The 25352-nt window shown below is 35.2% G+C and overlaps 1 protein-coding gene across 9 annotated transcripts; it reads right to left on the bottom strand.

Moving 5' to 3' along the window:
- Nucleotides 1–17: 17 nt before the first annotated feature.
- LOC103988615 (DNA mismatch repair protein PMS1) lies at nucleotides 18–20582 on the bottom strand. 9 transcript variants are annotated; one of them, XR_010487863.1, is made up of 14 exons: nucleotides 20029–20582; nucleotides 18598–18921; nucleotides 17090–18259; nucleotides 14499–14779; nucleotides 14286–14412; nucleotides 10996–11064; nucleotides 10741–10814; nucleotides 6615–6680; nucleotides 3515–3618; nucleotides 3217–3398; nucleotides 1045–1145; nucleotides 592–650; nucleotides 399–502; nucleotides 18–322 (listed from the first exon to the last, which is right to left on the bottom strand). XR_010487863.1 is itself a non-coding variant. In XM_018826950.2 (13 exons), exons 1-12 carry the CDS (start codon nucleotides 20254–20256, stop codon nucleotides 617–619), a joined length of 2760 nt encoding a protein of 919 aa, XP_018682495.2. In that variant the 5' UTR covers nucleotides 20257–20582; the 3' UTR covers nucleotides 18–502; nucleotides 592–616. The 9 variants fall into 9 exon arrangements, 2 of the variants coding, with proteins under 2 accessions (XP_018682495.2, XP_009405473.3); XR_010487862.1 differs by having other exon boundaries at nucleotides 18–299; XR_001978267.2 differs by having other exon boundaries at nucleotides 399–477.
- Between the last annotated feature and the right edge of the window lie 4770 nt (nucleotides 20583–25352).

Genomic DNA, 25352 nt, shown 5'->3' with positions numbered 1-25352 from the left:
ACCAGCTCAAATCTCAGTGAGAGAAAAAATTGATATTACGAGAATAGAAGTTGTAACTACAAAGACCTGCTAAATGGCCTCTTGCAATCATTCAGGATGATGGGAATTAATCTTGTTCAAGCAGGATATAAACATATAAGTTACAATTCTGATGTTGTCGGATGCTGGTGATACAAGCCAGGAGTGTATACACCTTCAGATTCTATAAATGTGCTTGTTGGGGTGCCTCATTAACTTGGATCTCAGAGCCAAGAAAAAAACCTTAAGACCGCCCATATCTGATCACAGGATCTGCAAAACTATTGATTTGGCAGCAAGCCAGCTATCAAAATGGCCAAAAAAAACCTGGTTGTATCATCCAAAATATTGATAAAAGCAAATGCCACTCAATGACGTACTTCAAATCCTTGCGGAGGATGCAATGCTTCTATCATTAGTCCCCGTTGAGTGAGACAGACGTAGACGCCCAGGCACATTCTGTGGCACAGCTACCATTATAGTACTATCACATGAATAATAGGCTAATAAGCACTACTGGTGAAATAAGACAGCCATATGAACACAGGGGGGAAGAAAGGAAAGAAGGATCACCAGCATTGATGTGGTAAGAGTGTAGTTAAATGATTGACTCAACATCATTTCTTTTCAACCTGAAAATGAAATCTTCCAAGTTAATGATGGGAAAGGCAGCGCCAGCATGACGAGCTGCTGCTTTAGGGATCACAGATTCCATTACTGAAAGCAAGTTCTCCAACAATAATATTAAGAGATTGCAAATAAAAGGTTGAACATAACAAGGAAACATAGTTTATGAAACTATGTTTTATAGAAGAAACACACGTTTGTTTTAAATTTTTGGTGGTCGAAATAGCAACATATAGATCATCTTGCATTCATGTTCAGAGAAGGTAATATTGTTTATGAAACTTTTCAGTATTAGCAAGTTTAATGTGACATAAATAACACTGAACCAATAAATGAAAAAAAAGGTTATTAACAATTATTAAAAAAATCAATTTTCAAATAAGAACATAGTATTCACACCTTACATAGCCAATAGCAGCCAAGTCTGCCAGATGCCGCATTGTTGGCCTACCATGTGGACAATTCCAAGGTGAATTAAGATCCGCCAAATTCCGTAGTATCTAACGGCAATCAGCAAAAGAACATTTAGACATTAGCACCCCTCAAGCAAATGTCAAAGTTGTGGACTAGATAAAGCCAAAATTTAATCAACAGCAATATGGGAATGCTAATGATGAGTCAGGCACAGCCAATTGCATAATCAGGCATGAAAAGAAAATATATTGAGAAGGGAAAAAATGGAAAGTGCATGAGCAGAAGTATGTTTCAGAACTCCTGCTGAATCCTGCCAATTATCATGTGGATGTAGAGATAATTTAAGCCATATCATGACAAAACTCCCACCAATATACATCTTCAGGAGGGTAACTCACGTCCATTACATCTATAACTGGAGTTGTTTCTGTGACTCAAATCCTAATCACTTACATTTCTGAGATTCTAAAATCAAGGTTAAACATTTTCAAGGGAAACAAAGTAATCTTTTTAAGCATAATACTCATTAATATGAAAATGGTTCTGTAATCTTACAAAAGAAGTAATCTTTTTACACATAATAGCATTAATATGAAAATGGTTCTGTAAGAAAACCTAAGAACAAATGATCAAGCAAATGATATCAAAAAATTTACTCATTTGTTAAAGCCTAAAGCATCACATGCACTTGCATTTGAAGTAAGATAATACCGGTTGGACCAGAAATACTATTTATTGGTCCAACCAAGGACCATCACCATCTCATATCATAAAAATAGGTAACAGTCAATATTCATTTTTAATATTTTTCCTATCGGGCGATAGGAGAAACTATACTGCCAAGCATACTGGTATGTTATAGTTGCTAAAATCAATATTGGACTGAGATTTAAATCCTTTCTCCAGCAATTTGAATCTCAGGACACATTGACCTTTCAGTTATCTTAAATTAAGCTTCTACATATGCTACCGAGAGTGAGCCTCAGTACAATGATAAATTTGCACCTTTGCCAAACCTGGGTAACCAAGATTCAATTCACACTGAGTGTGATCATTCCCAGACTCCAGATAGACAGGGAGCCTTGTGCTCTAGGTTTGCTGTTCTTTTACATATTTGCTACCAAGAATATAATTTTCTAGAAATCCCTCACATATTTGACATGAGCAGAAATTCCTAGAATGTTTCTGATCATGCAAAGAAACAAAAATGAACTTTTACTTTTCATCTAAAGGGTTAATCAAAATAAGGGCTGAAGTCCATGCCAAGAGGCAAGTCCTCAAGCTCAAAAACAAAGAACAAGGATAATAATTTTCTAGAAATCTCTCATGTGTTTGTTGTTAACTTACTTCATGAACATGAGATTGTCCTGAAAACAAGAAATGAAATATAATGATCTCGAATAAATTACCTTATCCCAAGGGTTCAACAAATGAATGCTAACTGCACTTCTAAGGAAATACAATTACACAAAACAAGTTGATTATAGTCTAATGAAGATAAAATTTTAGTTTTGTTTGCTACCACAGTTATGGATGCCATACTGAAATGCTAGAATCATCAGGAACTTATGAGTCTATATTTTACCAGATCTAAAATGATAGGATTAGACCATTAGAATGCATTGTGTACCATGAATCTCTGAGGGACCAGAAACCATGCTGATAAAATTACCAAAACATAAATGAAAACAACAATAAGACCAAATCCGAAGCATACAACTAACAAGAACACGTTAAAGAAGTTATATGTGCTTATTACACCAAAGTGACATAGAAGATCCTCAGAACATCATCTATAAAAGAAGAAACATCAAGGAACACAAAGAGGCACGTGTGAACATGCATATATAAATGCACAATGACGCAAAAGACCTGCAATATTTTGATGCTGTAAAGGCAGGCAAAAGCAACTTTTATGGAACCACTAAATCCACAACATAAAATGCAATCTATGATTTATTCAGCAAAAAATGGAAATCATGCTAAAAGCTCCACACAATCAAAATTTGCTATATTATGTTTTCCAACTATATGCAATTTTGTGAGATTTCCGACCTCCACCAAGGTCAATTCCATGTTGAACTTCCACAAGAATACAACAAAATGAGCTATAAAGACAACTGAACATGTTTTTTTTGCAAAAGTTTCATCAATTACCTTCTGCATCTCACTTTTTGTCAATGGATCACCAATCATTACAGATGTTCGACAAGCCCGTGAAGCTAACATAGCACGGACTCTTGATGGACAGACAGAATCAGAAGTGTCCATTTTGTAACATCCCATTACTCCACACTCACCTTGATTATCAGAAAGAATAGAAATAAGCTCCTTGACATCTGGGTCAGAAAATAGGAAAAGAAATGATATTATACCAGAAAATGATTCAGTTATAAGACTCTCGAAGATAACTAGCATAAGATAGAAATCAATCTAGATGTACAAGCAGGAGTACCTTCAGCTCCAAAAATGATGTTTCTACTAAATGGTACAGCTTTTAGTAGGAATCGATGACCAGGTGATGCATGCATGTCTTCTATCAAGGTAAAACCATTCTTTCTAACACAAGGCACAGAAAAGTGTTAGAAGTCCAAACAACACATACCAAAGCTACTATCACAATGCAAAGAGTGCAATAAAAATTAGAAGCTTGAGTTAAAAATTTTCTTGTTGCTAATGGAATAAAGGCACAATTCCCAATAAGATGATCCAGACATTGGATCCTAAGCTGAAACCCAGCAATTCAAGTAACTTGAATAAGCTAAGAATTTCATTCTTGATGCTGACTATATTGGAATTTAATTTTTTGTGACAGGATATTATTTGGTGGACACATCTGTATGATTGAGTTTGATAACCATATTTTGATTCATAAACATGTTTTATAGTGACAATTGGAAAATCACTGCAAATACTTTAATATGAAGAACTATCAGGAATTTTATAAAAGTAAAACCATAGATTGACCTGAACATGTATCAGAACAATTAGAGTGCAGCTAAACTTGAACTTTCCTAACCCAGTTAACTAACAGGCCAGGTATAGATTGAACAATTTCACGTGACCAAACCAACACAATCCAAAGCATTTGATCAAATCAATGTGACAGGTAACACCCTGTGGTACAAGGTCTTGAAGGAGACCCAGGAACTTAGAGAGAGAATATAAGATAAATCAGTCTAAAAAGGTTGCCAAGAGAGATCATGATCTTGTCTTTGACATTCCCTACAATTTGTCTTTTATATTCCTAATACTGCTGAAACCTCTCTAACCTTCCCATTTATGTGAACAGCAAATTAAGTTAGGATCAGTTTTCAAAACACCCTCCTCTCCAAGAATCTTTCAACAAAATCCAATTGTACATTATAGAAACTTAAAGAACTTTTTCAATATTTTTTCATGAACAAAAGACATAATTTCATGGATGCCTATAAAGCTATCTAAACTGAATCCCTTGCCACATACATAAATTGTTCTTGATGTCCTACTCCAATCTCCCTCATCCCTCGATTACCATGCCAAATTCCTTTGATCCAGACACCTGGCTAGTACCAACCCTTATTCATGGGCTCAATGAGTTACCTCATCAATGACCCAGTGATTTAAAAAGCGCTAGGCGCCAAAAGGCGCCAAGATCCAAAAACGCCTGAGGCGCTCGCCCAAGCGAAGCGAGACGATAAAATATAAAAATATATAATATAATTAATAAATATAATTATTTAAATAAAAAATTACTATTAAATTAAGAAGATCGAGTACAAAATCACAATGTCACATTAATAAAAAGTCTCAAAAATCAAAACAATAAAATTTTACATCAAATCTATTGAGTTGCTATGTACACTTGCCATTTATTCTGAAACCTAAAAATAATTTTAAATAAATAAAAATTAATAGTATTAAAATCAAAATAATATATTATTAATCTAATAAATAAAAATACTAGTATTAGTATACAGTTAGCAGTATACTGTTAATAGTATAGTGAGAAAAGTGTGAGAAGACCAAGGCTGCTGAGGCAACGGCAGCGATAGCAGGCGACAGCGATAGCTGGAGCGGGAGCAGCAAGCGACGACGGCAGCGGGAGCGACGAGCGACAGTGGGAGTGGGAGTGGGAGCGGGAGCTGTGAGGGACAGTGGGAGTGGCGACAGCAACGACGAGCAACAACATCAGCGGCGAGCAATGGCAAGTAGCAATAGTAGCGGCGAGCAGCGACAGTGGCAGCGGCAGTAGAGAGCAGCGACGACGGAGAAGAAATCTCGACGACAAAATCGCTAGTGCCGGGGTTGGGAAAATCGCGAGAGGGAGCCTAATATCGGTGATTTAGTTGGTTCGATTGAACCAATTAAAAGCACCGGAGACCAATCAGACCTAAAAATCTGGTTCGATCGTCTGGTTTAACCTAGGCGCTCGTCCGAAGCGCCCGGTGCCTGGGCTCGGGCGAGTGCCCAAGCGGCGCCTCTTTGAAGCACGCCACCTGGAAATGAAGCGAGGCGCTCTCGCCTCGCCTCGCCCGAGCACCTATTGTAATCACTGCAATGACCTTGTCTCACCCTGAAACAAACTGTAGTTAGACAATGTTCTGTGCTACACATAACTAGCCTTTAAAGCAAGGATTACAATTTCGAATAATACCACTCGTACCGGGTGGTAGGTCCATCAGTAGACCGGTACACGAACCACTAGCTACCGAGTGGTATTATATAATATATATATATATATATATATATATATATATATATATATATATATATATATATATATATATATATATATATATATATATATATATATATATATATATATATATATATATATATGCGACGTCGCCTCTTTCTCCCCAACGGGAAAAGGCGACGTCGCGTCGCCTCGGCAACGTCGCCAAAAAAGGCGACGCAACATCACCTTGGCAACATTGCTTAAAAAGGTGAAGGGGCGTCGCCTTTTTTGGCAATGTTGTCGAAAAATTCTTTTTTATTTATATATATAAATATATAAGATTTTTTTACTTATATATATATATATATATATATATATCGAACAGTATACCGAACGGTATATCGCTCGGTATACTATACCGCTTGATATAAAATACCGTACCGTACCGAGTGAATGTCGAAACTCCGATATGGTACGATATTTCAATCCTTGCTTGAAAGTACTCATCTGCAGAGGTTGAAAACATACTAACTAGAACCCCTTCACTACTTTCCTAAAATTTTAAGTTGAAGTGGCCATCAATCTTCTGCAATAGCATTCAATTTCCAGGAAAAATTAGGACCTTAAAGCAAATTATCATGGAAAACTTATTAAGCATTAGTTAGCTATCCATTAGCTGATAAAACATTGTGACTTTATTTCAAGTTCATCCCAATGCCTTTCAGAATGGGCCTTATTACTACTATATCTTCAAAAATTTTCTATGAACAAACTAGAAATTAAGATAGGACAAAATTTCCAAGAAGAGATACTTTACATATTATGATAGATAATTACTTTTGAAGTAATCAATTTGTGTATAGAATAGTATTGTAAAAGACTAAAAGTTAGATACCTAATTATTTGCATATTCATGGAAGCTACAACTTCCTCCTCCGGTGATAATTCCAACCTCATTGGCCTGAACGTAGAAATGATATAGTACAAAAAGTATGGAGATGTCAAAGCCCAGATTCTTATTAATAAGAAAAAAAGGAAAAGCAACATTCATGGTAAGATGTTAATTGAAGAAAAAAAGATAATAATAAAACCAGGAAACAGAAAACACTAGTGCAAGTCATGACCACATAATATTGAATGATTTCATAGATTAAGCATGTAGTACAAGAGTAAGTTAACATCAATCCAGAATGGCCAGGCAAATAGTGACATTGGACACTGTGTACATCATCAGAATTGATCAGAAGTTAGAATGTCAAATTCATAGCAATGATCAAGTTTGCAAGTGACAAAATCTGAAATTTCTCAAGTTCCTTTAGCTTTGGTTTTAATATGTAAGAATAAGCAGCTTTTACTATCATTATTAATACAATGCCAATTTAAAAGATAATGGGTGGTTCTCTAGTTAAGTTTCCACCCTTCAAAATATGACCAGTAAATTTCTTAGTAGAACTTTCTTTTTCTAATAAACATTTTCCATGCAATGCTAGATCTGACATTATAAACCAACACAATTACCATAACAGGTAGGAATACATGATGAATGAAATTTGAGGTTACAGAAACTAAATTTAGGTTCTCTCATTTCCAATGATTGAAATTTCGTACCGTACCAGAATTTCGAGACTCGCTCGGTACAGTATGATACTGTATACCGAGCGGTACAATTTGGTATATCACTTGGTATATATAAAAGTATATAAAAAAAAAAAACCGATAGCCTCATCACCCTTTTTGGCGCATGGTGAGAAGAAACCTTCTCCCCAAGCGGGCAGAAAACTATATATATATATATATATATATATATATATATAATTTTTTCTGCGACGTCGCCTCTCTTCTCCCTACGTGGGGCAGCATCGCAGAAAAACGAGGCGACGTTGCCTTTATATATATATATATATATATATATATATATATATATATATATATATAAGTAAAAAAAAAAATCATTTTTGTCGAGGCGACGTCTCCTCTTTTTTGCCCGCTACGTCACCTCTCTTCTTCCCGCGATCATGGATCCTTCTCCCCGTGCCGAGAGAAGTCGCCAACAGACGAGGAGGGAGAGCGGTGCCGATCTCTAGGTTTTCCCCTACTTCTCCCTTTTCTTTCTTCCCTCGCTTAATACCACCCTTCTTCCTTTCTTTCTTCTCCCTCGGTCATCGTTCGGGGCAAAAACAACCCCTACCGCCCGATTGCAGACAGTATTATTCGAAATTGAAGACCTTGCTCTTTTCTTGTTGTTCTCTATATGTTTGATACAACTCAATAAAGAAGGAAAGTAGTATAGATTTTAAAGATGGTTAGAAGATCACAAGATATAAGCATCAAAAATATTTTAAATAAACATTCATTGTTGAAAGATTACTACAACAGTACAACTACTATATATTTAATAGAATCTGCAACAAATTAGGTTTCTGCCAATAAATAAATTAAGAATCCCACAACTGATGACATTTGTGTCCTAAAGAACAACTTCATGTGTTGCTCCCAGATCTGCATTCTGGCTGAAGAAGATTAATGATGAAGCTTTCATCAAAAAAGAAGATTAACAATGAAGCTGAACTTTCCATATCATTTTACGTCTCCAGTTCTGTTTTCATATTCTGCAACTTTTCTTCATGGTTTATTTCTTCATGAAGTAACAACAATTGACATCAGCCATAAAACAGGAAACTCTGAACAAGTTCTTCCCATTCTTAATTTATATCTTCCCATTCTTAATCTATATCTTCCCATTTGTAATCTGAACAAATCCGAAGCTGAACATTCCATATCATTTTACTTGTCTAGTTCTGTTATCATATTCTGCAACTTTTCTTCATTGTTTATTTCTTCATGAAGTAACAACAATTGACATCAGCCATAAAACTGTAAACTCTGAACAAGTTCTTCCCATTCTTAATCTATATCTTGGCTTCTCCTTTTCTATTTGTGTTAAAAGGCAGCAAGTCTTTAACCTTGCCAAATAAATCTGAAACAGTGAATCCATTAACTTTCAGCTGACTGCACTTCTATAATCCTTTTCACAAATCTGTTGTTCACTTGAGGTAAAAGTAATACATAGATCCTTTAAATCATATATTTAAGCATCATCAATGTTGCAACAGTATGTTGGGATTGTGCCATGTGAAGGACATGCCAGTATTGTGTTCTACTGGCAAGGAGCCTATGTAGGATAGCACAATTCCATGTTGGTGGGCACACAAATATTATGTTCTTTTGGCAGGGACCAATCTTGGCCGGTATGGTTCCATGTTAAACGGCACTTACCATGTATGATGATAGCATCCTTACACACCATATCTGCACAACACCCTATGTCCCAAATTTTATAACCTTGCTTTTTACTGCCTTATCCCTTCTAAAAGTTTCAAGTTCCAACCTTCTCGTTCTCAGAAAGCTTAGAAGCCAAATAGTTTACTTGACTAAAAACTTAATGAACTAGTTAGTAACTTGATTTTCATGATAGATGAGTGAAAAGACATCAACTTACATTTTGTCACATAAGGCCTAGCATCAATGGAACTAAACATTCAGATAAGAGAATAGCAACCTAAACACCCATGTTGCATCAGTACACCTTTATTGATATTATGTTTAGCATCATCTTTTCAGTTAAGTTCTTAATACTTTTTTTAATAAAGAGGATAAGGAATTTTATATGAACATATTTGGTGCAACTTAACAAAACTTATAGATCCCTACATAAGCTAACAAATCTTTAGAGCTTGGATACATATTTGTTATTCACACCATACAGACAAACAATCCTGCCAATCTCATCAGAAATTTATGTAGACTGTATGTGGTACAACTGGACATTGGAGAGGAAACCCCACAATCATATGAGCTTTCTTTTATTTATATTTCCTTCTTTATCTGTCCTATTTCCTTTTAAGTACTTGCCTTGTATCCCCTTCAAAATTCACTAATTGCATATATGCTCCTCCAACGTATGAATTTGCTTATATTTTATCAAGAGCTGAATTTATTTGAGCTAGTATCCTTGAGGTTAAGGGCTTCTGACAATGTCAAAAAGCATCACTCATCATATATTAGTGTAAATTGATACCCGATAAGATTCTCTTCAAGTGAAGGTGAGGAAGAAGGATAAGGTAGGTAGATTGAAGTAATACTCCGAGCTGAATTTATTTGAGCTAGTATCCTTGAGGTTAATGGCTTCTGACAATGTCAAAAAGCACCACTCATCATATATTAGTGTAAATTGATACCCAATAAGATTCTCTTCAAGTGAAGGTGAGGAAGAAGGATAAGGTAGGTAGATTGAAGTAATACTCCCCAAAGTTCAGCATGCATTGTAAATGATTACCTCCTTAAAACGAGGGATAAAAAGGTTCACTTATAGTCTAGGTCCATAGGTCGAAAAGAGCTCAGAATTAACTATAGTAAACATCCATGGATTGACTTTGACAACAAGGGCACTAGAAAAATAAATCTGATTACTGGCATGTGTGAATTGATACATTTAAGGGGCATATCCACCAGTAGCCAAACTTAAGAGGAATTTGTAAGAAAAACTAAATCTTTTATTTCTTCCTGAAAGGTGCCACTAGCAAGTATTTTTGTAGGGGATATGCCAAATCTCCAACAAAATTTCCTGTGGCAAACATGGATTGGCATAAGATACACCAGCAACACTTAGAATGTTGTAAGAATTCGCATCAACATATGTGACATTAGAATGGAACTTAGCAAAGCTCAAAATGCAACAAGTGAATCGAACAAAAAAAGGAAAGAAGTTAGTGTTTGGCTCAGGATTGTAATGCAGGGTTCAGATTTTCATGGATATCATGTTCATCTCTGGAAGTTTGCAAGAAAATGGATGGTTTAGTAGGCCAGATGACCAAGGATGGTTGTGAACTTCAGCATGTTTGATTAGAGGTGATACCAAAAAAAAAAGTGTCTTTGCACACTAGTGATTTCTACAAGCAACTTAAAAATTTCAAAACAGCTAAGTTCATAGGTTCTCAGAAAATGAAATGAAAATTCCTTACTTAAGTAGGGGCTGTAAGTTCAAGATGGTTGATTGTGAGAGTCGTTCAAAATTATATTTTTCATCTGCAGCATGCTGCAAATAGAGAAACACAGTAAAGTGTTAAATGACATTCTACTTTGTAAATTGATGGTCAAATAATAAATGGTATAGCCAAGAGTTCAAACTCAAGGAAAAAAAAACCATTTCACAGAAACTTCACATAAACAAAAGTGAGAATTGAGGATATTGTAAACTTTAAGAAAGAGATGCTTACCTGGTCTATAATAAACAAGTCTTGTTCTATCTTTCCAATAATGAACCCAAGATTGAACTGCCCAATGACCTAAATCATGAACAGATATTGAAAATGTACAAAGATCCATTAAATAACTTAACTATCTAAAGTATGATAGTATATAATTAATGTTCAGAAAGGTAATCTTAGATCACATATTAAAATGACAAAGCTAAAGTACCTGAAATAACTAAAGAACAAGATAAACATAGTATATGTGTGACAGGTTAAGGAAGATTTGATGATATTAAATACAAAGTCCAATGCTTTATCAACAATGAAATCCAAGTTTTATATACTTGGGTTATAATATTCACAATAACAACTTATGGAATCAACTTGTGATCAATTCAAGGGCATATTGGGTACCAGACTAGTAAGTAGTAACAGTCCCATCTTGGGCCAATATCTACAGTTGTTTCAGGTACCTGACCTGTTTCAGTGATCTGGTCAGACCGGAATATCAATCAGTAACCATGTACCACATTTCAGCACACTGGTATGTATTGACATTTCAGAGAGGAAGAAAAGGAAAGAGAAGAGGAAAGGCGGGTGGAGAAAGAGGAGGAAGAACAGAAAGTAGTGGAGGAGAAAGAAGAATAAGAAGGAAGAAGAGGAGAAGAGGAGAGAGTGTACCTAGGAAGAAGAAGGAACACGGCAATAGCAGCGTTGGTAGCGGCATTGCAAAGCGGCAACATTGGCAGCAACGGCGGCGACAACAGAGAAGAGGGCTTGTGAAAATTTCTATTTTAGGTTTTTTTAATGCTAAGTTGGATGGGTCCCATTGCTATTTTAGGTTTCTTATTTTTCATGAGTTGGACCGGACCACTCCAAATGAGGTTGGTCCGCGTATTGGTCCACATCCAGACCAATACGTATCACCCATTTCATACCATTTCGGGCGGTACGATAATCCTTGATCTACACCATACTATGCTAATACTATATCATACCAAGTGTTTCTGTGCTCAGTTGGATTGTTGGTCCAAGTGTGCTGGATGCGATGCCTGGACCAATAAAAAAAATACTCATTTTCGATTTTCTTTGGTTTCTGATGGTTTTGATTTTTGAATATAATGTATTGTCTACAGTATCTATCGTGGCCATATCTAATGACATATCTAGGGCCACATAAATAATGATCATATATATCTAGGACTATATTAATGATCATGACCATAAGGATTATATAACAAATTGGTACAAAATAATTAATAAATCAGTCAGACAACTGCAATCCATAATAACTTAATGAAATACAATACACGATGGCTTAATGATTCAAAGACAAAACATCAAGTCTCAAAAGAAATACAAAGCATCATATAAACCTAAAATTATGTTTTGTGACATTAGGGATTAAGGAGTCTACCAAAGATATTCAGATTGGTTTGTGAACGGCTCGAACTCGAGCTCCTGTTTGGAATCTGCTTGTTCAGATAATGTTGGATGAAGCTCAACAGGAATTTAGTTGTTAACCCAAACAAGTCAAGCTAAAATATGACTTCGTTCATTATGTTTGGATAGATAAGGGCTTAAGTAAAAGGAGTAATATAATTATATTGTATATTATCAATTAGGTAGAGTTCCAATGAATTTTCTCCTACTAGTCATTAGATTTTGAAATACTAGATTTGATCGTAAGCTATATAATTAGTTGTCATGTAAAAACCTTTTACCATATATTCTCCCCCATATCTCCTCTTCAAAAATATAAAAGCCCTTACCATCCCTTGATGTGTCATTTTAGCTCTACCCACCAAATTCTTCCATCACCATCCTCTGGCCCTCTTTTGTCCCTCTCTTTCTCTGGTCTAAATAGGGCTGTCAAACACAGTAGTGCTAGCGACCAACTTGAGCTCATGTTCAGTTTGAACCAGAATTGTTCAAAAAGCACACACTATCAAGCTCAAGCCAATTACAAACAACCATAAGTTTGTTTAAACATCAAACACAAACAAGAGAGCCATTTCTTCATGTTCAGCTCATTTACACATCAATATTGATGTTGTAATTTCATCTAATATATTCGGTCATATGATGTTTGAAGATCTCATGGTACAGGTGAAATAGATGAGAGCACTAGATCAGATTATGCATATCAATCTCTAACTAATTATAAATATGGATGAACAAAGAAGTCCTGTCCAAGCTTTGGGCTGGACGTGGCACTAGCTAAGCCCAAACATGGCAGACCTATATGCAATCGTACTGGTTGATAATGACTTGCAGCAAAACCACAAGTTAGTAAAATTGAGGTAATCACCTCAAGCGGTAGCAGTGACAATGAGCACAATGAATTAAGTCCACTGATAGATAAACCGAAATTTAAGCATTGAAATAAAATATACTGGATTATCCAGAATCAACATAAATCACAAGGGATGTCTACATGACATAGGACAACTTATACGGGTACTAGATTCGAGCCCAAGGGAAATAAGGATCAAAAGGGAATAAGGAAATATACTCGGTCTAAGCATACTTAATTTGTAGAAAAACAATTTCAATGGTGAAAGTACAAGTTCACACTATGCCAAACTTGAGGATTGAGTTAGTTATGTAGCACAACTTCACAATGGAGGGAAAGAATTTTTAATTTATTTGATAAGAGAGAGAGAGAGAGAGAGAGAGAGAGAGAGAGAGAAACAATAGTCGGAAAAAAGGCAACTACCAGACTCATTCAAGGATGACCTCTGAAGGTTCACACCTCCGCACGTTTCACCTATAGACATGAAATCATAACATCGAGAAAAGAACATGGCATCACATTACTCACATATAATATAGGAAAAACACTATCCTTTCATTTCTTGATTATTTGATTTGAATCTTAGTTACAATCACCTACTATTATGCCAAAAAAATCAAGAAAAGAACATTGCATCATTCTAGCCAAAAAAGTCATTTGACAGTTGTAAATGTTTGTAGCTGCTCCTATTATATCATACTGAGCAAGCATTATGCACGTGTTTTGATGGTGTATGAAACTGTAATGCTTCTGTATGCCATTGGACCATATTTCCAAAATTCCAAAAAACTCAGTTAAAATGGTTAGAACAACAATCCATGCCTCTCAACCAAAATTCACATCAAAGGTCACAAAGACATTTTTCCAAATCCCAACCAAAACTTGATTGGCATGTCTAAGTAATTGAGTAAGCATCCATTACATAGGCACACAATTAGCATTGGTTGACTTGGTGGAATACCAACATGAGCTCATAATGAATGTTCAAAGTAATTGGAAATGAACTACATCTGATTACCTGCATTTGCCCAAAATATTCTTTTTTGAACAATCTATTCAACTCGCTAGTAGCTGCAGCCAAAGATTCTGCTTTTCCCTCATTGTTTTCTGGTTGAGAATTTTCAAGTGTTGCAGCAGTATAGCAGCTGAGATAGGCAAATCCAACATGGATATTATGTCTTGTTAAGGAATGAAAGTAAAATTAATTTGTCAAAAGTGATATAGTCAAAACCTTCCCATCTTTGTTCTGTGACTTCTGTCATCGGACTGTTTGCTAGAATGCAATTTCATAAATTTCAACTGTGTCTTCCTTCTAAGATCATCCATCCTGAATTGCAAAACAGTGTAACCTTTTGAAGTAGAACAAGGTTTTATAGTATCATATTTTTCATCATGTGATTCAGATGATGGTGGTAAGCTTGATATATTTTCTGACTTCACTTTTAAATCTTCATCAGAACATACTGTAGCATCAGCAGGTGATATAGGCACATCCTGCATTTCTGAATCTGACTGCAAGAACAAATTTGTTATACAACTTATGATAAGCAGCATCACCAACTTGACAGAAGACAAATTTAGAAGATATAACTAACAGAGGAGCAAGAACATAAAGATTAAAAGAATATTCTGTCCTCTAGATTCTAGAGGAAACAAATAAAGCGCAATCAAATCAAATAAAGGTACTTATGAATTAAAAAAACTAATCAAAGGTAGACTACACTTGTTAGAGCAAAGTCATCTCTGGTTCAGAACTCACTTGTTGCCAAGGTTTGCAATACCTCAAGATACAGTTCCAATCGGTCCAACAGGTTATCAATATACAGATTACGGACCAAGGCAAACCAGGTTGTACGCCAATACCAGACCCGTACCAGATGGTATAAGACATGTACCACCCTCGAATACCCGGTACAAGGTCAGTAGCACCCTGGTATATGGCGATATAGGCCGTGTACGACAATTTTTTTATTTTTCAGTTGTTTTAAGTTTTTTCAAAACTTAATACATGCTGGTGTGCCAATTGTCATCGATAAAGACAAAAGTACGGTACCAGTCTGACCCTGAACAGTATAGTACTGATACACGAAATTGCAAACCTTCCTTCATGCAATAAATCAGTTTAATGATTTGGCACAACAATCAGCAATCCATCTATCAATACATTCCATAATGAATAGGATATTGGGTTCAATTAATCTGGCAATGACTCAATCCAAAACTGTATAACATTTATGTACATATACATTAAAAATAAAATATATATACCAAGGAAGAGGAATAAACTCTAGCCACTATCACCCCCTTGTCAGTACTTCTCATGTGCCTAGTCCATCTTCAGATCAGCGCCACTATTCTCTTCCAAAATTTCGCTAGCTCCACCATCTCCACTGACAAGCTATCATTGTTAGCCCTTCTCATTATCATTCATGTTATCATTCTCCTAAACTTAGTCTTCTCTCTCCATCTCTCCCTCTCTCTTCTCTTTTCTCATGGTAGCAGGTTGGAGGTCCACAGAATGGAGCACCTCATCCCTCCAGCTTTCCCACCATAGGTGCACCAACTAAAGTCCCATCATGATACCATTGGTAGAACCACAAACACTACCCTCAACTCCAGCACTCCCACCCACTAAAATGCCTGAATCCCTGCCTTCATGACTCCATGCTACCATAGACCTGAACCAGAAACTTCACACAGCTATCAAGTGAGACACTAGATCCATATATGCAATCCCTTTGGTTTAGGTTTTCTCTTAAGATGACCATTTTCATTTTATGATTGTTTTGTAAAATCCTTAACTACCATCAGTTGGTGTTGCCATTAGAAGTGACACACTTTCTCTTCCTCTCCCTCTTCCATTGATAGATTGGATCAGAGATATAGATATTCTCCAAAAAGGATATATATTAGCTACCAACCAATATGAAGAACCAGATCGTAAATCGACAGAACTCGATCAAATTTTGATTAGCCTAGTGTCAGTTCTAATTTAAAGGCCTCAGACAAAGAAGCCCTTCATCTAGTGGTTTCCTTTTAAGATGGGCAAAGGTGATGATGTCAATCTCAATGTAGGATAGGCACAAGAAAGGGAGGGCCATCGATGAAACTTTAATATGATCAGCCATCTTACTTCACTATGTCAATTTATGCTCTTGTACCGAAAAGCTTATAGTTAGATAAATTGCTACTTGCAGTCTTCAGCGCTATGTAGCATTGAGTAATCCAGGCATAAATGATATACAAAAAACAGCATAAGAGTAAAACTGACATCTCTCTGATCGTTATGATCCTTTATCTTAATTGTGCATGATAACTCTTGACTGAGTGACAATCACAATATTTGGTGATAAGGTATTGACATTAATATGAATTTCTCTTTTTTCTGCTGTGGTAAGCTATCTATGAGCTGTCCAGCCACCATTCATGTGCTCAGCATGACTAATGCTCTTCTGCATATCAAAGAGTTGGTATCAGACTCCACTTCTATTAATGCTCTACATGTAGAAGTGCCAATCACAAAGGCATTCATTGATATCAAACTCCACACCTTATTTAAATTAAAGCACCATAAATTAAACAAAGAATCACTAGTCTGATATCAATTGTGCTTCCGTAAATATGTTAACCACATAAATTTACTCCTGATGGTAATTTATACAATCACAACTTAGCGGGAATACTAAAATTAAGAGGTAGAAGCAAATTGCTCGTCTATTGTTTTGAGTATCGAAGCAAGTCTTGATGGAGAAGATTAGAATGTGAAGAATTATGCACAATACTTTGCTAATAGTTTAAGAACTTCAGAAAATTTTAGCATACCTCATGAGATCCTCTATCATGAAAATCACGTTCGCCGGAAAAGGAGATTTCCTCTTTATTAGAGACATCAGGTGGTACTTGGCATTCTAGCAACTCTATTGTATTGGCTCCAGGTGAATCATCTTCAGGAACATACTGATGGGATTCTGAGACTGAAGTCCGCATAGCTGAACTGGTTTTCCTGACTTGACAGGAAGGTGTTTCATGTCTCAACACAGGTACTTCAGACAATACTTTGCAACAATTCTCATGTTTCCTCTTGTTTGGAGAAACAAAATTTGTAAGAGAAGACTGAACAAGATTTGAACGAGTAGAATTATTATTCCTTTCTAGTCTAAAATGATTTATTGCCATCTCATCGATCTTTGGCTCGTGAAAGTCACTTGAGTGCTGAAATTGATGGGCATGCGCAGAAGGACTTCCAGAATCCTTCATTTCACATAAACTAGTATTCACTTTTTCTGGCATAGAGTTTTTTTCATTAAGGAGAATTCCTTTTTCCTCATCTAACTCTTTAACTTGCAGGATCTTTGGAGAATTGTCTTTAAAAAATACTTGACTGCACACACCATCTTCAGGAGATAATTCCTTGGATGCTGATAAAGGATTTTTGTCCTCTGAAGCAACCACTTGCGATGTATGTGCTTCTTTCTCAGGCTTTTCAATCATATTAACAGTATAACTGCAGTGATGAGGACAGTATATCTTCTCAACCTCTGCCCTCAGGGAGAGCATAAGGCCATCCTCATCAGAAAAGAAAATTTTCCGCTTATCAGGAGTAACATTGACATCATACGATGTGGTTGGTATGATAAAGTTCAAGATTGCGATGGGAAACTGTTTGGAATTTGAATATCTATACAATTCATTTACAAGTTTACCAACCTTTGGCATATCTACAGGTCTGCCATTTACATAAAAATATTGCCTATCTCCTAAATTACGACCACTACCATATCGAGACTTAGAAAGAAAGCCTTCAACTTTGCAACCCTCTGATACACATAAATTCAGTGGCTCTAAGCACTGCAAGGTACTTAGACCAAATACAGTTATGATATTATCTTTCAATGAACTGCTTCCTTGAGTTTTCAGTACCATGGACTTCGAATTTTTTCCAGTTGTATTTGTGCAAAGCAATCGAACACCCTTAGCGATTAGGGCATATGCCTGTGATAAGAGAAAGGCAATTTATCATCATTATCATTTAAAACATTAAAAGGAGGAAACTGATTGAATGCTGAAAGCATCAGCAATCAGAATTATCAAATACCATATAGGACACTTTAATGGGAACTAATCAAATGCTAAAAAAAAGAAATGACTGCACCATTAAGGAGAGGAATAAAATTTATGTTATGTGAGAAAACCATGAAGATCCTTGGACCTTAACTTCACATACAAAATTTTCTTGTGAATATGCAGGATCATGTTTTGATACTTCAGATGAAGTGAAAAATTAAAAAACTATCTGCCAAATGAAAATAGACATAGAAAGGCCATCTCACATTCAATAAAGAAACAAGCTTTCCGTATTCTCGTCGTATATTCCTGCTGAATTCCTTACTTCGCACTGGCAAAGTGGAGAATAACTTCTCAACGGTCACAGTGGTTCCAACCTGTCGTGCAATCTTCTTTTCAGCTGTCACTAAACCATAATGATCAAAGATTAAATGTGTACCAAGTGGTTCATTTTTTGTTCTTGTTTCAATAATCAAATTCCCCAAGGTACAAAGGGAGCTCAGTGCTTCCCCTCTAAAGCCAAAAGTTCTCAGGGAGTGAAGATCAGAAAATTCTGATATCTTAGATGTATGATGCTTAAGGGCAAGGGCCTGCAGAAATTAAAGAAACTGTCATTTCTTAGCAAAAAGTACAAAACAAAAAAGTAAAAGATATATCCTTCCATCCACATGCCCCAAACCATGATGATAATCACTATTGGGAATGCAACAAAAACTAATGTGTTATTTCTAATGGATAGAACAGAGTGAAATATAATATTAAAGAACACTAAAGGAAAAAAAGAAGAAAGAAACTTAATTGGGCTGTTATAAAAATAATAACAACTTTTAACAGCACCTAACATGGTCATTATTTCAATGTCAAAGAACATAAGCTGCAAGAGGGAAATTGAGCAGAAGTCGAATGGTGAATAGATAAAAAGGCTCACAGCCATCATAAAATATGAAAAAGCAACTCCTAATTGCCTTTAGGAGTACTTTCCTCTCATTGTTCCACCAGGAAATACTGATAGTTACAGTATCTAGTTATTCAAATATGTGCTCCAGTTTTCGCCTGGCTGATTAGTAGTTCTTGTATCAAATTAATAAAAATCTAAAGCAAATTTTAGCTTTCATCTGGAGACTAACACTGTAAACCTCTCTCACCATAAAAGATTTGACATGTGAAAACCTCAGGCAGTGAAGTCTTTTCTTCTGTATGAGGAAGAAGGACCAATTTATAAATAAAGAATGTACCATGATCATCCAGCAAATTTTAGTAGGCTCTTTATTGGACAAATGTACAATTTAGAATCATGATCTCAGCTGTGTGTGAGCTCCATCTAGCTATACTTTGACTAAACCATGTTGTTAATAAAGGTCTTGTTTGTTACAATAAAGGTCCTTATCCTATGTGATAGAGCCCTGTACACCTTCTCACACAGCTAAAAATCCAAGCTGCTGACTATATAGTATATACACAAACACATACACCCAAAAAGAAATATCCTGATATAGCAAGCAAGTTGATCAACGTTTCAGTTGACCTATAACAATTGTCACTACATGTACACGACTAGCAATGTAAAACTACAATGACGTAAGTATGAACAGGAAAAGAAATAAGTTCATGAAGAAACCAAAAGATTATAGTCTGTTAACATACATTATGATTTATGCATCAGAAATCATTTGATAAATTCAGATGTCACCAAGTACCTGAAAATTTTGAGGGGAGATACCACAACCATTGTCGATAACTTTGAAGTACTCCTCGCCATATTCCTTCAGATTTATCTCAATACTGCTTGCACAAGCATCTAAGCTATTCTCGACCAACTCCTTAACAGCAGACGAGAGGTCCAAGATCACTTGCCCCGAACAAATTCTATGAACCACCGCCTTATTAATCGGCTTAATGACTTGTGAATCACCCTCCCCTTCCATACCAACAAGCTCAAACGATCACCTACAGCACACCCACGTATAAAAACTCATGGCCACCTAAATTTCTCGCTGCCATTAGTCGGCAATGGTGTGCAAAGCAGATTTAACGAGAATCAGAGGATCAGAGAGATGCCACGATGCGACGAGATGAGGATCGTGGGAATGGTTCGAGGAAGAGAGCAGAAAGGAGTGCCGCGGTGGTTGATCGATCCCGTCTCAGGCAGGAACGCGAAGAGAGGACCGGGAAAGCGAGGATTAGAGAACGGATTTGGGAGCAGCGCAAACAAAGAATCGACGAGGGTGAAAAGAACCCTGAACCCTGAACCCTGACCGTTTGGCAGTAGAAGGGCAAGCGGCTTCGTCCCTGTTTAGGCCAATGAAAACGGGTCGGATAAGATTAACGGGTCAACCTGGTTTCCGGTTCAAGAACAGGCCAACCCGGACCCGTAAAGACACAAATCTGGGCTTTTGGTTTTCCGATCGACGAGTCGGGTCCGATTCGGAACAGCTTTAAGGTGTTCCGATTCGGAACACAATCGGGACACCTTAATCCGAGTCAGCCCCACTCGGATCTGAGCTAATAATTAGATTTTTTTTTAATTGACTTATAGGTATATTTTTAATAATTAATTACGACAGTATAACACCATTTAAAGACACGGCAATGGTTGTAGGAAGCCAAAGCACTTCACATTGGAGTCAGTCCGATCTAACAGTAAACGATAGTTATCAAATTAGAATCGGAAAGTGACTCAATCTAGTCTTAGGTCACATATAATGACTAGTCAAATCAACCGGTCAATTAATCCAACCATATATTTAACTAAAAAATATTTTAAAATATATAAATAATTATAATTTATATGCAGTAAAAAATATATAAAATACCAAAATTAACAAAAACATATAAAATACCAAAATTAACAAAAAAAAAATTTGAACAATCTAAGACAAACGAAAACAAAACTCTAATTATATAGAATATGATAAAAATAGTAACACCAGCCATCCTTATATATACAAACTTTTAGAAACATTAAACAACACGTGTTAATTCCATCCATCCATAGAATAAATTATTCAATTATATAAACAAAATCTTATCCCATATAAATATGACTTATAATGTTGACAGACAACGTCGTTAACATCTTAGTCAGTCTAACGTAGTTCAAAAACTTATACATAGGGTTGTTCAAAGTCCATCCAAGATAGAAACATCAAGTTCTCAAGGTGTCACTTATACTAAAACTAAGGTGGAGAGAGATTTTCCAACCCAATCCCTATAACATCTAAGTTAATAATTCGATGTGTACGAGTATACTTGCAAGTATTGAAAAAAAAAAAGGTCTATCCTGTTTTCTCCACCTAATGATGGGCTTTTTATACTTGGTCCTAAAAGGATGCAAAATATTTCGTGCGATATTTTACGAGGAGACAACATCTAACTACCTTCAATCGCCTCCCCTTATCCTCTTATCCATATGGGTGATAAGAGATGAATAGCTTATAACCACTTACCTTGGACTCTTATCCATGTAGGGAAGCAAGTGGAAAGTATCCTTCATCTCCTCTCTCTACTTTGGACACCATGTGATGGTTATGTGTCAGATGACGATTGGCATAGACAAGGAGAATCCTTATGGTTTCAAGTCTAGCCACAAGAGTGAAGGTTTTTTCATAATCGATACATTCTTCTTGGTTGAAACCTTTAGTCACAAATCTAGTCTTATTTCTAACTATGATATCAAGTTTATCTTACTTATTTCTAAAGATTCATTTAGTATCAATTACTAAATGGTCACTAAGTCTAGAAATAAGCTTCCCCACCTCATTTATCTCAAATCGATTTAACTCCTCTTTCATTTTAATAACCCATAAATCATCTTTTGAAACTTTGTCAATACATTTTTGGTTTAATTTGAGACAAGAAGGCTGCATTCGCATATAAATTAAAAAAAAAAAGAATGAGTTTGAATACCTTTTGATATATTATCAATGATTAACTCCTTAGGATAAGCAATTACATACTTTCAGGTAAGGATTCTTTGGAAGAAATACATTTAAGTTGCTTAGGAGAGAAGAGTTACTATTCAAATTTAAAGTATCAAAATCAAAATCATTTTTCTTAAATTCAGAAAGCTCATTAAAAACAATATGAATGTATTCCTATATAACTAAGGTTCTTTTATTAACGACACGAAAGGATTTGGAAATAGAGGAATAACCAAGAAAAATATCTTCATCGAATTTTGCATCAAATTTTCCTAAAGCATCTTTTTCGTCTATAATAAAATATTTATAACCAAAAACTTTAAAATATAAAATATTGGGTCTTTTATTGTTTCATAATTCATAAGGAGTTTTAAAAAATAATGGTCTTACGAGAACCCTATTCATGACATAACATGCCATATTAACGATCTCGGTTTAAAAATATTTGGGTAGGTTATGTTCATTTAATATTGTTATCTCTTGTAAGCTCCTATTTTTTCTCTTAACTATTTCATTTTATTGTAGATTTCTTAGAGTAGAGAAATTATTGTTCTACCCATTTGACTAATAAAAAATTTAAAAATCACGGTTTTGAATCTCACCATCGTGATCACTACGAATAGACGAAATCATAAAACTATTTTTATTTTAAACAAGTTTATAAAATTTTGAAAAATATTTAAAGTAATCACTTTTGTATGCCAAGAAATATGTCAAATTATATCTGCCATAATCATCAACTATTACAAAAGTGTATTTACTATCTCTTGTTGTATCAATTGGTCCAAATAAATCTATATGGATCAATTATAATGGTCTATATGTGCTTATTTGATTCTTTGATTTGAAACTATTTATTTATTTTCCTAGTTGGCATGCATCACAAACTTTGTCTTTGACAAACTTGATGCTAGGCATTCCTCTTACAAGTACTCGAGTTAAAATTTAAGAGATTAGTTTCATGTTAGTATGGCTTAATCTCCTATGTCAAAACCATACATCATCGTTTAAAGCCAGAAAACATATTTCATCATAAAAATCATCAATATTAATAATATACATATTATTATGTTTTAAAGCAATCATAGATCTATTTTTGTATGGTATTTCAATTGTACAAGCATTAGATTCAAATTTGATGATATATTCTTTATCACATAATTGACTAATGCTTAATAGATTATGTTTTAAACTATCTATTAATGACACATCTTCAATAAAGAAATTTGACTTATTACCTATGGTTCCTTTGTCAATAATTTTTCCTTTGTTGTTGTTTCGAAGGTGTCATATTCTTCGTCTTGGCTAGTGAGCTTAGAGAAGTTTATTGGATCTCTAGTCATGTGCCTTGAGTATCCACTATTAAGATACCATCTTTTGCTCCTAGCTTTTGATTGTAAACATATCTATAAGAAAGGAGATTTTCTTTTATATATCCATTTAACTTTGGATCCCTCGTTAATAGATCTATCTATTTTAATTATTGACGTTGAGTTATTTAAAATTCCTTTAGGAACCCAAACTAATTTATGTGAACTATACTTTTTAAAAAACATCTATAAGCATAATGTCCATACTTTCCACAAAAAATATATTTTTTTCTATGTAAGACATGTAATGTAGATCCTTTAACAAAGATAGTTTTTGTTAAGTGTTACTCACAAAGCTAATTTCTTCCTTTCTATGAATATGACCTTTATTAGCAAGGATCATGTTTAGAGATTTATTACATATTTTAAATTTTTTTAATATTTCTTATAGTAAAATATATTATTTCTTAAGTGAATATATATCTTCACACTTAGTGCAAGGAGGTAACATATTATCATCATACTCATTTTTTAATTTATCAAATTCACTAACAAGAGAAATATGCTCCTTTTTAATAATTTATACTTTTTATTAATTAATTTAAAATCATCAAATAAATCATTAAAGGCATTGAATAATTCTTCGTTGAGGCCGGGAGTGAAAAAAATTTGGGCAAATCTTGAGTGATTGATATGTTTTTGTTATATACTAGGTATACAAACTATAATACCAAATGTCACAACCCGAGTTTGATGGGCTAATTGGCTAATAATTTTATTTGGTTCAAGCCACTGACTAAAATGTTTAAGTTGGAGTTATCGTAGTACACTCATTAGACCCTTATAAGCCAATCTTAATCTTTGCTCACTTCCGATATGAGACTAATTGGAGGTGTTACAATCGAAGCCGATGGTGGTAGAGCTAGTAATTGTGGCTAAACCGGTGGTATTGCCTATTATGTTAATTGGGACAAAAGCAGAGCAATGACCTGTATCGTGCCCGTTAGCTTCTGCACTTATTGCGTGAGGTTCAAGAATACATCGGTGGGGATGAAAAGGTGGCTTAGGGTTAGCCCGAGGGGTGAAAAGCTCAAGTCATTAAATAGACACCAGTATCTCATTGACATTTGCATCGAGGTAGATGCATCCATACACGAAAATGGTAATTGCTATCGCCCTTGAGTGAAAAGTGTTTTGGGGTGGGGCAAAGTCTTCTCGCTCGAACATTTATTTAAAGGGTTAATGAGTAGACGCTCCTATAACATCAGACCCTCCTTTTAGTACCAAAAATATTGAGAAAATTTTTGTTGACATCTTGGTCAATCCAATATGGTCTGGACCTATATACGCAAGGTCGTCCGAGATCCTTCCAAGGTAGAAACACTAAGCTCCCGAGATACCACCTGCACTAAGAATAAGGCTAGGAGAGGTTTCCCGATCCGATCCCTCCAACGCCCAAATTAGTAACCTGAGATGTATAAGTGTGGATGCAAGTAGTAAAAAAAAAGATTCGTCCTCTTTTCCTTATCTGAAGATAAACTTTTGTACCTGGTCCTAAAAGGTGCAGAATATTTCATAGGATATTATATAGGGCGATAATCTCTAACCACCCACAATAGTTTTCTCTTGATCTCTTATCCACATAGGTGATATGGGAAGAATATTCCATAATCATTCATCTTGAATTATTATCCAAGTGGGTATGCAGATGGTTACATGTCATATGACAATTAACTGACTGTATATCTTCATAAATTAAAATAGATATCTTTTAGTCATCAAAATACATTG

This window comes from Musa acuminata, chromosome BXJ2-6, assembly GCF_036884655.1.
Source record: "Musa acuminata AAA Group cultivar baxijiao chromosome BXJ2-6, Cavendish_Baxijiao_AAA, whole genome shotgun sequence".
Lineage (NCBI taxonomy): Eukaryota > Viridiplantae > Streptophyta > Magnoliopsida > Zingiberales > Musaceae > Musa > Musa acuminata.
The sequence above is the reverse complement of the archived record's forward strand: the minus strand, read 5'-3'. Positions and strand labels throughout refer to the sequence as shown.